General features: G+C 40.7%; 1 protein-coding gene across 2 annotated transcripts in view; it reads left to right on the top strand.

Annotated features, from left to right (window-relative positions):
- The window catches only part of WASL (Wiskott-Aldrich syndrome like), a 49,969-nt gene extending 46,760 nt beyond the window's left edge, over positions 1-3,209 (top strand). The window contains exons 11-12 of one of the 2 annotated variants that reach the window (XM_017818219.1): positions 421-512; positions 1,341-3,209. In XM_017818219.1, coding sequence (XP_017673708.1) covers positions 421-482 — 62 coding nt within the window. In that variant the 3' untranslated portion in view covers positions 483-512; positions 1,341-3,209. Of the gene's footprint in view, positions 1-420 lie in introns of both variants that reach the window. The other variant, XM_017818218.1, reaches the window with a different exon arrangement.
- Positions 3,210-16,706: the final 13,497 nt, after the last annotated feature.

Below are 16,706 nucleotides of genomic sequence, written 5' to 3'. Positions count from 1 at the left end.
ACAGAAATTCCATTACGCAGAAAACCTGGGGAGGCAGTTCTTACATTTCAGAAATTAATCTGTCCTTGAAGTTTAAAATGCAGTCTGAAACAAGCTGGCCACATTACTCTAAGAAAGAGTAATAAGTAGTAACTGTTAATTGAGAGTTTCTGATTCTTTTTCTCCTAGCACAAAACAAGATACATTTTTCCCACCTGGGGGAAGAAGTGAGAAGAGAAACAAATCAGATTTAACTTCCAGCTAGTAACTATCTAAACTGAATGTCATGTCTAGCAATCTTAAAATAGAGTATTACCAGATGTATTGTCATGACAACCTTGAACTGATTGTTCTGTTTTCAGAAAGTTGTGAGAGAAGTCAGTAACACTTTTGTCGTGTTAATTCTGTGCATTCAAGTGACTCGCTTTTCTTGTCTTACAGATGAAGATGAGGATGAAGATGATGAAGAAGACTTTGAGGATGATGACGAATGGGATGATTGATCATATATTATTATATATATATTTTTTAAGGTGAATGATATACTAAACACTACTTTCTGTCTATGGATTCTGTAAAATTATCATGTAAATGTTCTACCAATTTGCTGTATATTTTTGTTGCCTTTTGCTTTTTTATTAATCTGTGCAATACCTCATTTAATCTGTAAAGGTTTGTCATAATCCTCGACAAAGCTACTCCCTGTTAATGTGTGCAAGTTTACACCTGGATGATCATGTACATGTGAATACTTTCCATTCCATCAATAAGGGAGTTTAAATGTAATATGTGAGACTGACAAAAACCTTAATGTAATTTAGTTATAATGCAAGAAGGAAAACACTATTTTCATACCCTACTTTTTCTGTATCTAAATTTTCTTATTAAAACCTAGTATAGCACTATGTTCTTTAAGTGATGCAGCTCTTAGTTTATTTAGCCCCTTCATTTCAAATGCAATGCTATATGAATGTTGAGGCTGGTTTATACTATTGCATGGTTTCAAATACATCACAACATTGCAGTTCAAATCTTAGCAGTATGCTTTACATAACACAAAAGCACTTCAGAAATGCACAGCTAGTTGTGAAAATTACCTTGCCCTAACTGTAGCAGTACTGACTGCTATTGAATAGCAGGAGTAATTAAATTCTTCAATTAGGGACCTCTATCTGAAGTTAAACAGGGTGGCTTTACATTGTCATAGCAGTAAAGACAACTTAGAATGCAGAGAAGTTCCATCTTTTCTTTGGGTTTTTTTGGGGGAGGGTGGTTTTGGTTTTGGTTTGGGGGTTTTTTTTGTTTGTTTGGGGATTTGGGGGTTTTTTGGTTGGTTTTTATTTTTTTTTCTTCCTTCCCAGCTCTTACTTTCAGAATGAAGACATCTAAATTACTGGGGGCTGTACTGGAGGCTGGCAATCGCTACAGTTTGATATATTTTTAAAATCAGTTTTTTTATGGTTTTCAGACTGAAGGGCTGCATTTAAGGCTTGCTTCAATAGTGTTTAATTACTTCGTAAAATTTGTAGGACATTGGTGTACTAATAAACACAAGTGGTATTACTTTGCAGTCTTTGCATTATGGTACACAACAGATGCTGAAGCACCAGTCCTACATTCTTTAGGTTGGAAAGTCATTAACTCAGAATTATACACTTCGAATAAGTACTGAATTTTATGGCAGTATTCTGTCTTCATATGTTGGCTTTAAGACCAAGGGTTGTGATGAAGATCAAGAACCTGATTCACAAGAATAGTATTTGAATAAGTGGACAGAAAATGGGATTTTCATTTCACAGCTTGCACATTTATATAATGTGTACTTTGTAGTGCAGTAACATTGGCACATCTGTCTATTACGAAATACTAATCTATGCTACGTGGGTATTTAATATCTGCAGAGTTAATTACTGTACTTACTGTAATTTTCAGGTAGAAAATCTTTTTAAAAACCACGTTATCTGACACAGAATATTTAGTTAAGTCAGTCATATTTGGAGCGTAGTTAATGCATAGTGTCCTGGGTCTTTGACTGTAGTCAGAGTGTCAAAGGAAATTTAAGTTATCAGAATTGTGTTGACTGAAACCCAGTGTTGACCTGATCTTGACAGGCTGGACCTGCATGATACGGCTTGGATTTCTAACCCAGTTATATCCTAGTCTTTAGCAAATTAATTTAGTCGTATGAGAAGAAAAGAAAGTTGCTGAAAAGTAGTGGGAGAGGTAAGGTTGTAGTTAAATTATTCAGAGGATGCTAACTTCCTTCGAAGAGTAATTTAAGCACATAACTTGAGGAAAAAAATTGCCAAGTGGTCTCACTTTCTTGCGGTAACTTTCTCATTGGCCTCTGCTGCTGGAAACACTTCCTACTAGCTTTGCTGTTGTAATGGCTTGAGCTTTGTATCAAGTGCAAGTGCAGCCTGGGATAGCTAATGGCAGTGGAGTTAACAACTTGTGTATAAGGAAAATATTTGTATGGCTTTCATATAACTTCTGGCACTGCTCCCTTATTTTTATTGCATATAGGGCATTTTAAAATGAAGCAGATGAGACCTAGAGGTTTTCCTAACATGCTACTTACTAGATATGTTTAGCTGTTATGTTCCCAGAATTGGAATTTCTGTAATATAGTTAATAATTAAGCATCACAATTCATTAATCAAACTTCTATTCCAGGTTTTGGGAGCTCTGAAGTTACATTATTGAATAAAACTTTGTTTTGTAGATACTGACCAAAGAAAGTTTTTGGTTTTTCTGCTTCTTCATACAAAAAGTACACTCACGATCTGTGGTGACCAGGTTAATATTTACTTTAAAGTAGTGTTTGTTCATGATAAATTTCAGGCATAAAGACTGCGATGGCAGTTAAGTTAGTCATAACTGCATGCTTCAGCACTCTGCCACTTGCACTCCAAGCAGAACATGATACTGGTGCATTGTTGCTAAACATTGTAATGAAGGCCTCTTATATATTCTGGTTAAATGACTGTCCAGATAGCCTTAGCAATTAATGAACTAGCATGAGGCTTTTGTATCTCAACACTCTGTGTGCATAGACAATATCAGCTAGCCACTTGTACGTATGAAATCCGTAAGAATTTCTCAATCATTCAATTTTCCATTTATCAAAATGAAATTTTTAGTATGTGAATTTTTGAAATGTACAGTGAATAGGATGTTGCACTGGTGGCAATTCATCATGGAGCATAATAAAATTAATTTGACCCAAATAGCGTAAAACTGTGTGGTTTTTAAGTGCTAATTGTGGCACAGGTTTTAAATAGATGTGCAGATTGATTACACACTTTAAAAGTAACTTTGGTCACCTGGCCAAGTTCACAAAGCAGTAAATAGTTGCTGTTGAATCACAGTAGTTTCGTGTCTCTGGAAAGTTGGACTGTGCTATTGAGTAAACACAATGAGTAAGAATGTGACACCCGGTCCTCCTGGCAGATCTCGTGGCTGCTAAGCAGCTTCCTTGGAAACAGCTACTGCTCCGGGCAAGTGTAATAAACTACCAACATTTCAAGGTCAAACAAACATGAGTTCATTAATAAACATTCTAGAAGGAGTACCAAGCAGTTAACTCTTGTCAGGTGAATGCTCTAACTTTCCAGGTTTTTACAGATGTAAATCTTTGTCTTGCACGTGGTAGAGTTTGAGCTCAGGACACTTCAGAAGTCTACTTCTCTCCTCTAAAGCATCTGGAGAGTCCAGCATTTCAAACTGTTATCTGGTATACATTTTCTTTTGAAGTTTAGTGCTTATCTGATTTTTAGGCCTTAACTACAAGGCAAAGTTGTTACTTACAGGATGAGCTGAGGTGTATAATTATTTCCTCTCCACTTAGTAAGCAGAATGTTAAAAAATGCCTTTAAAAGGATGCTTTTCCTTTTTTTTTTTTTCATTTGGCAGTGGTTACTTTCCCAAGTAAGAGGTATGAAAAGAGGAAAAAGGAGGAAAGATCCTTTTGATTTTAAGACCATTTTTAAGATTGTTAGCTGCAATAGCCTTTATCTAATCATTAGAGGAATTCTTGGTCTAATTAAAGTTCCTGAAGCTTAAGTACAGTGATAAGCAGCTTTATTTATAGAAAAGTGAAAATGGTTTAGGGAAGCTTAGAAGATACTAACCTTTGTCTCTCAAAAGACCCGTGTTATCCTCTAGCACTGCAGTAAGGACTCCTGTTGCTATGTATTTGTTTACTGCCTGGAGTTTTCTTGTGAGTGAGAAGATGGAAAGGATGGGATAGTTGAACTAGAATGTGAGCTTGGGGAGGTTTAATGCCCATGTTTTAACTGGCTTGTCAGTGACTCTAGCCTGACATTCCTCTTTATGATACTCAGAAAATTTGAGGATGTTTATACAGTTGTGAAGGAGTCTTTTTAGTTTTTTTAATTGCCAAACTGCTTTGATATGTCTGCTATTTTGCGTTTGGAAAAAATAAAGCATTAGAAGTTTGAAATTACAGATTTGAAAATAATTCAGATAAACGTTGAGAAGTAGAATCATTGTCCAAATATAGTCAGTGGGATTTTTTTCTGACAAATTTTATTTCATGCTGAATTTTGTGGTATTTGCAGAAGTAACCTGCTAAAATGAGTTATCAGTTACTCAAATTTTTTATCTAACATAGTTTTGGGTAATAGCTGCAGACTTACCCATCTATAAGCAGTTTAATACACACCTGGAATTAGGAAGCTTGATATGTTACACTTATTGTGGTTTTTTTAATCTACTGGTATCGACAAACGTATTTAAAGGCCTTTTTGCTTGTGCTCTGAAGGGTTTTTGGAGTCTCTCTGGAGTGAAATTACTTCATGTGTGTGTTTCTTCCTCCCTGAAGCTTAATCATCTTTTCTGAGTGTGGTGACTTGAGCAGTATGAATTTTAAATTTGTTGCTTGAGGACTAGATGAGGGAGTCCAAGGTTAGCTTAAAAAACAGCTATCACCAGCATTATATTTTTGTATGTACCACTTGGGGAACACAATGAAATCTCATGTTTAAAGCTTAAGAAATTTGATAATGCTTGTATCATATATCCGACACTGAATATTTGCTTAAATGACATGGGCAGGCACACAAAATTGGAAATTGGCTCTTCTGGATGTTGATGCCAAAAACGAGGCAACCGCTGGAGCAGCTGAGCTGGATTTGGAGGGCTTTATTGGTGTATGGGTCTTTCCCAGATGCTCAGGATATATGGAACACAGACTGACAAACTTGAGAAGCTTGCACCTTTTTTTTTTTTTTCCTAGATAGTACTACAGGAATTTTACGGTTTGGATAGTCTTTTGGACCAAAACAGTGCTTATTTAATAATCAAGAGAAGAAATCCTCTGCATATAGTCCTTCAGCATTATGCCTGTTCAACTGTCAACAGATAATTTGGCTTATTTTTAAAACGAAACGGAAAAACCAGTCTAGACCCAGTTAACGTAAAACATGTTTTCTGTGGTTTGTCTCCTGAGGGTAATGTGTGTGAATGAGAAAGGCCCGTGGCTAAAGCTGAAATCTGCTAGCTAGTAGTATTCTTTTTCAAGGACATCAGGAATTACAAGTTTTCAGATGTAGTAGCTTTCAGTACCTAATCTTTAGAGAATATGTTACTGAAACTCACCTGCTGCCTCCAAGACCGGTAAGAAGAGTAGTGATTTTGGAGAGCAAGCACAGTGCTCAGGCCTGCAACTGGTAAAAGAAAAAGAGTATGAAATGATTCTGTAATGTTTAAAGGGTCCCTTTAGAGCTGTGACATCCTTTGTGCTTGCTTTACAGGAGCTGGGATAATCTTCTGAATCATACTAAACTAGTATCCTGCCCAGATAACTGACTTTCTCACAGATACATTACCAAATCTCAGCCCTTAATAAGCCATTCTGGTCTTCACTAACAATGTCCCAATTCTGGACAGCTCTCCAAACCTCATGATAGAAATACAGTTAGCACAATTGCCTAACAGTTAACCTTCAGCAGCTGACAGCACACAGCTGTTGTGTAACATATGAGACATTTCAAAGGGAACAGAATAAAATGGTCTTGCCTGCATACTAAGCTGAAGAACACCTGGAGATACCAAATGACCAGTAGAGAAAACTGCTGGTTGCTCTCATGAGCAATGTGAGAGGTGGGTTGGTTGGTCAAATGATAGCTGTAATCCTAGGTGCATTCTTCAAGGAATCAACCCAGCATTGATCACTGTGGGCATAGGAAACAAAAAAAGACTGGAATCTTTCTTTGCTGCTTGGCACATTGCCTGGTTCATCATGGCTATGGACCTCAGGAAATCATGCACACCAGGGGCAGTGACCAGTCAGGCTGATCATCATCATCCCAACATTTTAAATACAGAATATGCGTATTCAGTCAAGCTGCCTGTGCAGTCTGGAGAGGATACCTGAATGAGTTTAGAGCAGCATTCCTTGTACTTTTGCTGTGGATGCTAGCTTCTAACTGAGTTACCATCAGCTACACTGCCATGTTGGGAGTTGAGTGAGACCTGTGTATTCTGCCAAGTAGAAATTAATTGTCACGCTGTTACCTGTAGACACAAGGTGTCTCTGTTTCTTGAAAGGCTGTAGTTGCAACCTCCTGATTGAAATCAAGTACTGTGGTAGTTGAAGTTGTTACTTGCATTACTTGTGTTTTCACTGTCAGAACAGCCTTTCTCTTGGTCTGAAATCCTCCAGAAGTGTGATGCAATATGAAATCATTACAGATCTTCATGGTTCCTGATTTTGCAACAAAACTAGGTTATATATTTCCTTCTGTCCTTCCCCAAGCCATTTTCAGCACTAAGCCTCTTACCTCTGGCCCATTCTTCAGATGTTCCCTCTCTGCCTTGACAGAACTAGTGCCTTCTAAAAGACAGTAAAAAATCAAGCTCTTTGAACATTTACCATCTTGTCCATTCTTTGCCATAAAATGAATTCAGTTTGTTAGCAGGAGGAGAGAGCCCTGAATGAAACTGCTGCTGTGTGTGACAGAAGCATCTTGTCTAAGCAGATTATCTCTTGGTGCTCTTTTGGAGGTGACAATCAGGGCAGATTGTCAGCAGGGGGTATCACAGCAGTGTGTACAGAAACCAGTAGAGAACATTGTGGGGATCATGTCCTGTGCAACAGGCCCCATAGGTCAGCATTCAAGAGATTTAGCTGTGTTCTCTCTCAGGAACAGATGAAGTGTTACTGAGCAATCAGGGAGGAATGCAGCACAAAGTAGGATCCTACATTTGTCCAACTCAGTTGTTCTTCAGACCCCTATTTATCTCCATTGGCTGTAATGAGAGTGTAGGCACTGAGCAGTTGCCATCTACACTTCAGACACTTAGATGCAGGTGTTTTAACTGAAACCAAATCTGTATTGCCTTGTGTCTCAGTTGCTCATTTTTGTAATGGTGGTAATAGTACATCAAAAGTAATGCATATAAATACATTAGTCCATGGTACTGCAGTCTAGACATGTGACACTTAAAAAACTTTTAAATGCCATTTTCCTTGTTCACATTTAGTTACTTTAGTTCTCAGAACAAAACCACTAGGGAAGGCTTCTTTATTTCTCCTAGGCCTGGTTTTTAGAATCATTTTCAAGCTCTCAAAAGAGAAAACAACACTTGAATCCTATCTGAAGAGCAGAGCTAATCTGAGCATTTAATTACCTGTGTGTGAAAATACTGGGTCATGCTCTAGTGTTGCCTTAAACTGTGATTTTGGATTTAATATCTCCTGTGTGATCAGAACTCTGGAAACCCAGACACAGCATTTAGTTCCCCATGGATTTAGCTTTAATAAACTAAAAATGTTTTAATACACTATGTGAAAGACATGAGTTTTGGGACCTACTGAGTAGTTCCTAATCCCCTGGTTTACATGCCAGGTTTGTAGTACAGCTTCTCACGACAGTGCCCATCAGGAGCATTGCGCTGTGTTTGATGTTGTCAGAAGCTTAACTGATCCTGAACAGGGAGTCCTGTCCAGAGCCCCAGTGCTGGTCACTGCAGCAGTGTTGGGACGAGGGGCAGCAGCCACGTGTGGGCGGCCCTATCGAATGGCCCGTTCGAGGTACTGGCTGCCTCGCTGGCTGCCCACCGGCAGCCACACAGTCCTCCCTGAACATATATAAAGAACATTTGTTTCACGGGTGTAAGTCATTATAAAATTGCTGAAATTGCTGCTTCTCTGATGCCCTGTAGGTCTGCAAGGCCAAAGGCACAGCAGTGCTGCTGCCACACTTTCAGAAAGCGCAGGGGCCTTGGAAGGTTTTGAGTACAGGAGGCATTCTGTTTATGGCTTGGATTTACTGCAGCTCTGTGTGTGCTGGCTCCTGCTGGTTTCGTCTTACTGCCTCATCTGTCTCTATCATCTCAGTTTGAAAGGGGCCATCCTGTTTTCATCAGAGTGCACATTAGAGCTCTGACTTTGTCAGAGGAAAGGCAGCCAATATCTTTGAAGCGTGTGATAATATTTTTGCTGCTGGATGACAGTCACAGTATATTCCCCAGCTTCTTGGATCATCATGGGACATTAGGATAACTTCTGATTGGATGTGGCTGCAATCAGATTGATTTACTTTAAACCTCTAATAAATTTCTCTTTTTACTATTTGAACTTCATAAATACTCCAGCGACAGGCCAAAAATGTGTCAGCTGTTTCGTCTGAATGATGCGATCCATGCTTACCTAAAAAACTGTTGGACTCACCGTATATTTTAAGATCCGACTAAGATTTTATTAATATTTCTGCATAATTTTCATTGAACAGCTGCACTGTCAGCTTAGAGGTCTTCCAAGAAACACAAGGGCAAGTGTAGCACTTTAAATCTGACCTCCGGTTTTATTGCTACAAAGACAGTCGGGTGCTTATTTAGCAGCATCTATTTTGTTGCATTAAAGGAAAAAAGAAAGAAAACCTTTGTGGTTTGTGTTGCTAATTTGATTGAAACTGGCAAAATGTTTCTGCCCCACGCAACTTCTTAAGGTCTTGCTGAGCAGAAGCTCATAGATGTACTAACCCCAATTTTTTTCACTCAAATATTGACTGTTCTCTGCATGTATGTCCATGCTGTTGGGATGTTCTGAAAACATGGGATGGGAGCTCTGCAGCAGCAAGTGCAGAAGGGGTACTTCACTAGCAATAGTCTCAGTCCTAGAGAAGAGTATGTACTTAATTGGTATGATACTTCATCCACAGGAACAGAGTTATTGATTTGTAGAGAGTGAGTCCCTGTATGATTAGTTTTTATAATGATCACTGAGCAGCTCTCGTGTACCACAGCTACCTGCTGGGGACATGGGCCATGAGGTCGTCTCTGCATTTTATCACTGTTTACTCAGAAGCGTATTCTAGTTCAGAGAAGCACGTAGCTGATATACAAAATATAAGGTTACACGGCAGATGGGAACATCTGAAACAATCTGCACAGTATGTACAATCGAAGCCCCCTTCTCTCTCTGGGGCACATGAGGGTTTGGCAGAATTCATAGAGCAGAAACAAAGATGGAATTACAGAGTTCAGAAGGGATGTGTTAGGCTCTCTGATGCAGTGCCCCATGACACAGAAAGATATCAGTTTGTACAAGGTTATATCAAGAGATCTACAGATTCATTTTACAGTTTTGGTGATTCTTGCAAACTGGCAAAACATTTGGCTTTTTTAATGGGGGTCATTGTTTGACTGAGCAGAGGCTGGATCTGCATAAGGACATACCCTTGTGGTACTGCATAAAGGCATTTAAAGGCATTTAAAGGCATTTAAAAAAAGAGGCTGATTCTGTATACTGCACTGTATTTATCAAATTCTTCTGCCAGAGAATTTTTAATACCAGAACAAACCTATTTTCTCCTCCAAGTTGCAATTACATATTTTATATGTGGTGCAGGTGATTATGCAACTTCCTTCCTATAAAATCTGTCTAAAAGATTTTTAGAATACAGAACAGCAGCAAATCTATATTAAAAATACTTTCTGGATTTTTTGCTTTTGAGAAATTAATGCTGAAGAACATTTATTTAGATTCATAATGGAAGTGTCAGTTTTACCTTTGTGTATCAAAGACCCTCTCTTTTATGTTGATCACATTTTAACTGCTGTCCAGACCATGGGCTCCTTACCCAGTGTGCAGCACCAATTCACACACCAAGGCCAGGTATTTCTATTTTTTATTCTAGTTTGTGCAAAGTAGGGAGCCAGCTGGTAACCCACAAGAAGCTCTCCATCATCAAAACTTGACACTATTTATACATTTTATTAAAGGCATCAGCATTCATTGGTTATAGATGATATAACTTTTCCATTAGCTAGTACTCAAACCCCTATTTGCTACTTATATCTCTTGCTCCTCATGCTAAATAGGCCATGTGTGCAGTTCTTCCCTCTGTGTCTGGGGTCCGTTTTGAGTAGGTGGTCAGTAAGTCAGTGGTCACAATCTCCCACTGTCAGAATTACCTTTCCCCCAGTTACTGCTCAGTCCTGCTGACTTCACTCCTGGTGGCTGTCACCCAGACTGCCCATTCATCTTGGGATTGTTTTCCCTTTTCCTTAAAACAAAAGATAAGCCAAGCCTACAATGTTCACAATGGAATCACTAAATCATAATTGTCCAGCTATACTTACTGATTAACAACAACAACAAAAAAAAATATGCAAAGTTTATTGAAATCTTGAGGGGCTCAGATCCTGAGGGGCTTGATATCACAACCACCAGGACAGGACCCTTTACCTGAAACACTTTGAGGGATTTAAAAACCTATGTGATGTCTTCTAGAAGTGTACATTCTTCATCAGTATTGAAACATAAGATGAAAAGATGTCTTATTCTTTGTTTTGGTTCAGAACCAGTGGGAAAGAAAAAGCAGCTTGATAAAGCTTTGATTTAGACTGTCTTCATGGGTTAGGCTTGGCTTTTCCTTACCTCCTGTACTTACATCTCCCATTACCTGAGCAATGCCAGATGAGGATTAAAGAAGAAAGAAAAGGTTACAGGGTGTCTTTTGATGTACCAACTTGGACCCCAGCAGAGAGAGACCTGTGAGGAAAGGATTGACACTGATGAAATCTCCCTGAGCCCAAGCTGATAACACTTGGATCATACTGATTATTCCTCTGAGAGAGTTACTAAACAAATAAATGTCTCAAAGCAAACATGGAAAAAAGCAAGCCCCTTCTATGCAGAACACTGAAATGAAGGAAAGAGAAAATGGAAGTGATGGAGCATGCTTCCTCCATAATTTTGGAAGTTGTAATTGGAGGAATGGGAAGAGATATGGAAAGAAAAATGAAAACCTGATCATAGTTAAGCTTTTCTTGGTGCTGTGCAGCGTGGAGGCCAAGCTGGTGAAAAAGCCCTTCAAGTGAGAAGTCTGCTCACTGGCAGCATGGTGCTCACCTCCATCTCACAGCAAGGTGATCCTCACACACAGCTTGGTGGAAAGGCAAATGGAATCACATACTCATAGAATGGCCTGAGTTGGAAGGAACCTTAAAAATCATCTAATCCCAGCCCTTCTACCATGGACAGGGACACCTTCCACTAGAAGGTTGCTCAGAGTCCCATCCAACCTGGCCTTGAACACTTCCAGGGATGGAGGTGTCGACAGCTTCTCTGGACAACCTGTTCCAGTGCCTTACTACCCTCACAGTAAAGAATCTCTTCCTAATATCTAATCTAAACCTCCTCTCTTTCAGTTTGAAGCCAATTCTCCCTTGTCCTGTCACTACATGCTCTACAAAAGTCCCTCTCCAACCTTCTTGTAGGCTCCCTTCAGGTACTGGAAGGCTGCAATTAGGTCACCCCAAAGCCTTTTCCAGGCTGAATAATCACAATTCTCTGTGAAGGAACAAGATTCAGGATGGGAGAGGTTCCAGGCGTGGAGAAAAACATACAGCAATTGACGGGACTTTATTATATGGACCTTACAGTTATTATGTGGTTTCATTGTATCCACACTACACAGGGCACAGCCTGGGCATGCTCAGGCTTGCCATGAGTTTGCCTGCTCCCTGCTTCCCTGCTCCCCCCTCTGATAGGCTGCAGAAGCTGCAGAGAGGAGGCAGTTACCATTCGCCCCTTCCTTCCCTGGTTCCTCCCACATTCCTCCCCCTTTGCCTGTGTTCCTACGCCAATTTGTTCCCCCGTTTGTCTGTCTCATGCTCCACCCCGTGTTCTTTCCCCGCCTAAACCCATAAAACCTCTGGACACCTCAATAAAGTATTCCATCTGCACCTCTACCTTGTCTCCGGACCCGTCCCATCCCCCTTCGGACCGTGGCAATTCTCTTAGACTTTTCTCATAGGAGAGGTGTTCCATCCCTCTAATCAACTTGGTGGTCCTCCTCTGGACTCACTACAAGGTAGATGTCCTTCCTGTGCTGGGGTGTAGCATATATTCCCCATATATTTTAATGCATCCTTCCCCTCTGCACCATAGTGTGAGTCCTGCTCAAAAGCAGCCATATAGGTACTGTAAAGGAAATTGTGCCTGCACTGGTTAGCTCAGCATTTGCATTTTGAAGAATTATAGTATATCTGGTGCAAGAGGCAGGAGATCAGAGCAGAACTACAGCTTCAACAGCATTTCCAGACTAAATCCCTGATTTCACTTAAAAGCTAACTCCTGATCTGCCTTCAGGTCATTCCTAGCTGATTTCAACTAAAACAGATGTGCTGCTTTTAAAGTATGATATTCTGTGTCATAAATAACTACTTAAGGCCACTGCTTGCTTTTAAATGCCAGCAATGGTCCTGGAGACCTCTGGTGACATCAGGGCAGCAGGCAGCATCTTTTGCTGACAAAGACTGGAACAAGGTGGATACATTTGAATCTTTCTTTTCACAGATCATTGCAGCTCTCCCAGCTCCAGCAACAGAACTGAATGGCCCTACAGAGGTTTTCCATCCCATGGCTTGTTAAAGAACTGAACAGTTTCACCATTTGCCCCAGAAGTAGTGAACTCTCCAGACTTCTTAATGAAAAGCAAATGAATCTGCCCAAGAGATGCATTAACCTTGAATTTCAAAGAAGAAAATAGCCTATAAAAAAAACTATAGTCAAATTGAAAATTTATTGAGACCACTGCTCCATTTGGAGGGGGGTTAAATATTTATCAGCTTGGGAAGAGGCTGATTTGGAAAGCAGGTATTTAAATGTTCATTGAAATATGACAGAGTGAAGTTCAGGTCTTTGCTTTGAGCCATCTCAGGCATGTGAGTCCCACCACAACAGTAGCACTGGAGACACAGAAATTCTACCCTGGAAGTGAGTAATTGACCCATCTCTGATGAAAGAACCTCTGCACCCATCACTCCATTGCCACTTTATCCCAGCTGGCACTGCTAGTGTCAACATAACTGTGAGATAGTGTCAGAAAACCAACAGGCAATCTTGCAGACCCCCAAATGTGGTAAGGATCCTATGCTCTCTGTTACTCACCACTGTGTCTCCTCTGGTGGGGAATATAGCTGGGGAGCTGCAGAGCAGCGCACTGCAGGGGGGATAGTTGACTGCTTCAGAATTAATCATGGGATTGGTGGGATCACAGCCAGCTAACGTGGACAAGGAGCTGAGGGCCCTATTAGCTTTCCAATGGATGACTGTCAGAGGCCCCAGTGCCCTCAGCGTTGAACAGGTCTGCTCACCCTGCATTTAATTAGGCATTAGAATGAAATACAGCATGTTGTAATATTGACATGGTGTGCAGTCATCCAGAGATAAGGCCATGAATTGCCACTCTGATGTAGCCAAATGATGAGGATCCAGCGTGAATGGTCCTCCGCATCCAGCATGGTTGATAGAAAAAGTAATGGCCTTACTTTTCACATGAGAAGATGACAGAGCACCAAATAAGAGGAGCTTTCTATAACTAATTTTTATGCTCTACAGAGATAGGAAGCTGACAAAACTTGCTCAGTGCCCTTGAGGTAACAGGATGTCTCATAGCATGGAGCTGGTAGAGCAGGATTAGAGCTCAGGGTTGTCTGACACCCAGCTGTGAGCTTAGTTCTCCATGTGACCTGTGGGATTCTTTGCAGTGGGAATTTGAGAGTGGGAGCCAGTGGCACGGTGGGGTTTTGCAGGCTGCTCAGCTGTGCTGGGCTGTCAATATCAACATCTGTGGTTCTGTTGTCACAAAGATCTTAGGGTATCAATCCAGAATAATTTAAACTAAGCTAAAGCCATGCTGTCTGATGCTGTCCTCCCTCTGTTCCTGGCCAGAGGTTCCCACCATCTCCTTTGCACCAGCAACACAGCTCTGAAACCTGGAGTAGGAGGTCTAGGGAAGCAAACCAGAACAATCTTCCCTTTTTTTGGTTGGTTTTCTTTTTCTTTTCTCTTTTTTGGGTGCTACCTCCCTGAACTGACTGAATGCAGATGTGGTGTGAGAGAGGAGGCAGGTAAGGCACGGACAGGCAGAGATGAAGGGGCAACTGGGACCACAGCAGTACTCATCCAGAGCTGCAAATTTGTCCTACAGCTGTACCTAAAATCCAGCTATTGGGATCTTTGGAGTGATCAGTTCTAAAACTGCTTTTGGTCACTTTAAACTATAGCAGAGACTGAAAAGTTTAGCTCATGACTGGCTAGACAGAAGATAATCCTGGCATGGGATGACATAAATCTTGTAACAAGGGCTAGTGGCACACCCAAAACCATGCTAAAGTAGGATGAAAGACAGGAATATCTGCCCTGAGTGCTTCCTGTGCAGTCATACACTTTCTGGGCTGGTGCTGGTGCGTGTGTCATCTCTCGCAGTGCGGGCAGTTTGCCTGTACCTGCCCACCCTACACAACTGAGACTGACCTGCCACACTCAGGGCATGCTTGGTGCATGGGAAAACAAAGGGCTGGAATTTGGCAGAAGTGTTCAAGAGCACATGAAACCTGATCACCGTTGCCTTCCAACTTGTTTGTGAAACACAGCAACACATGCATGTGTCACAGATTTAGAGAGCAGTAAGCTGAGACTGAGCAACAGGGGTGACCCCTCTCTGTATACACATAAACACTTCCTTCAGGTGCCTGCAAAATTTACTGCTTTAACTGTAGCTGATTGACAGCCTTCAAGAACATTCATGACTATGTTAATTGAAAAATACAGCTATAGCTTCAAATGTTTCTCAGAAAAAAAACCTGGAAAGAAAAGCCAAGGAAATACATATTCCTTTATGGGTGGATTGACCTAATGCTCTCAGCAGAAAGGCATGATAGCGTACAGAAGGAATTGATTTCTTATCTGTGGAATTTAAACTTCAAGTATCTCCCACACAAGAAAAATAGTCTCATGCATAGAGGCTATACTTGGTTAGTCTGGTGAAATATCTCCTAGGCCAGTCCTGGGAATCAGACCCAATTTATCCTCCACAGGGTGCATAAGCATTTCTGACTGTCCTTTCAGTTCTTCATATGCTTGTTTCTTAGGTGACAAAATGACGGAAATGGCATGTCTCCCTTTCAATGACATTTTTTCATGGCCAAGTCAGCCTTGGGATTCCCATCCTCATGGCTTGCCTCATCTGCATTTACACAATTTCCTGCACTGGATCATGGGCTGTGCTTCTCTTACCACTCAGAAATACACTGAGAATCATCATATTCACTAATATTCATCCAGTCAAAGCATTCCTGTTAGCAAAAATAAAAATAAAATAATAATGCATCCAATAGTCCTGGATGTTTGAGCATCTTGGAGCACACTTGAGTCTGTGTGAACATAGTCTTGCACTACTGTGAAATGGCTCAGTACTGATCTCTACAAGGCAAAGTGGAGGCATAAGAAATTAAGCAATACACCGCAGAGTACATAAATAGCAGCAGTACAGCCCAGGACATAACCCTTAGTCTTGGCTTTGAGATACATGTTTGGGCTCTTACCAGACACCCAATGAGAATTTTTACCATGACTATATTTAAAGGAAAGAAAAACATCTTTCCTTGCGTTATAGTTCTGTAGCAAATAATTCAATAATTCAAGGCTTCATAAAATTCATATTCATTTGAACCTGAAAATAGTCAAAGATTAGAGATAGAAATAAATACACCTGGCAGACAGGCAACAGCCCTACTTTCAACAATTTTTTTCGTATCTCCATTTTTCTTTTGGACTGATCCAACCTTTTCACACAGAACAGTTGCATCTGAGTCTGATAGTGCACCAGCTACCCCACAGCCAGCGTGTGACAATTGCTCTATTTTTCCACTATCTACACAGAAAGAAAGTAAAGCCCCTGCTTACTGCTGTGCATGAGCTGCAGTTTACTCCTTCACCTTCCAGTTTCAGCACAAAGTTGCATCCGCCCAGCAAACCCAAAACTGCGACGGACCTTTAACCCATCCTGGTCTCACAGGACAGCCCTGGCAAGGCAGGGAGCAGTGTAGACCTGGGGGAAACAGTCAGTGCATGCTGGGAGGTCTCCACTGTAGCTAACCTGCACCAGTCACCCACTTGCTTTGGGTGGTTCCAGATCCTGTGTAGTTATCACATCTAAGAACATTAATTTAATAATGGCAGAGCTTCTGTGTTACTGGTTTCAGAATTCTGCTGCAGAAAGCACCACACCATACTATCCTTTTCATAAGCTTCTGGCATTCTTTTAACAATAAGTTTATGAATTTGCCCATTCTTTCTAAATGAGAAGGCTGCTCCAAGAACCTTCTTGCTCTGAGAGCTAGGACATGTCTTCTAATTTCTGATCAAAACTCAGTCACGCACGGTTTCTTTTTTTTTTTTTTTCCCT

This window comes from Lepidothrix coronata, unplaced genomic scaffold, assembly GCF_001604755.1.
Source record: "Lepidothrix coronata isolate B3197 unplaced genomic scaffold, Lepidothrix_coronata-1.0 Scaffold66, whole genome shotgun sequence".
Lineage (NCBI taxonomy): Eukaryota > Metazoa > Chordata > Aves > Passeriformes > Pipridae > Lepidothrix > Lepidothrix coronata.
Note: the sequence above shows the minus strand (reverse complement) of the source record. Positions and strands in the feature narration are given on the sequence as shown.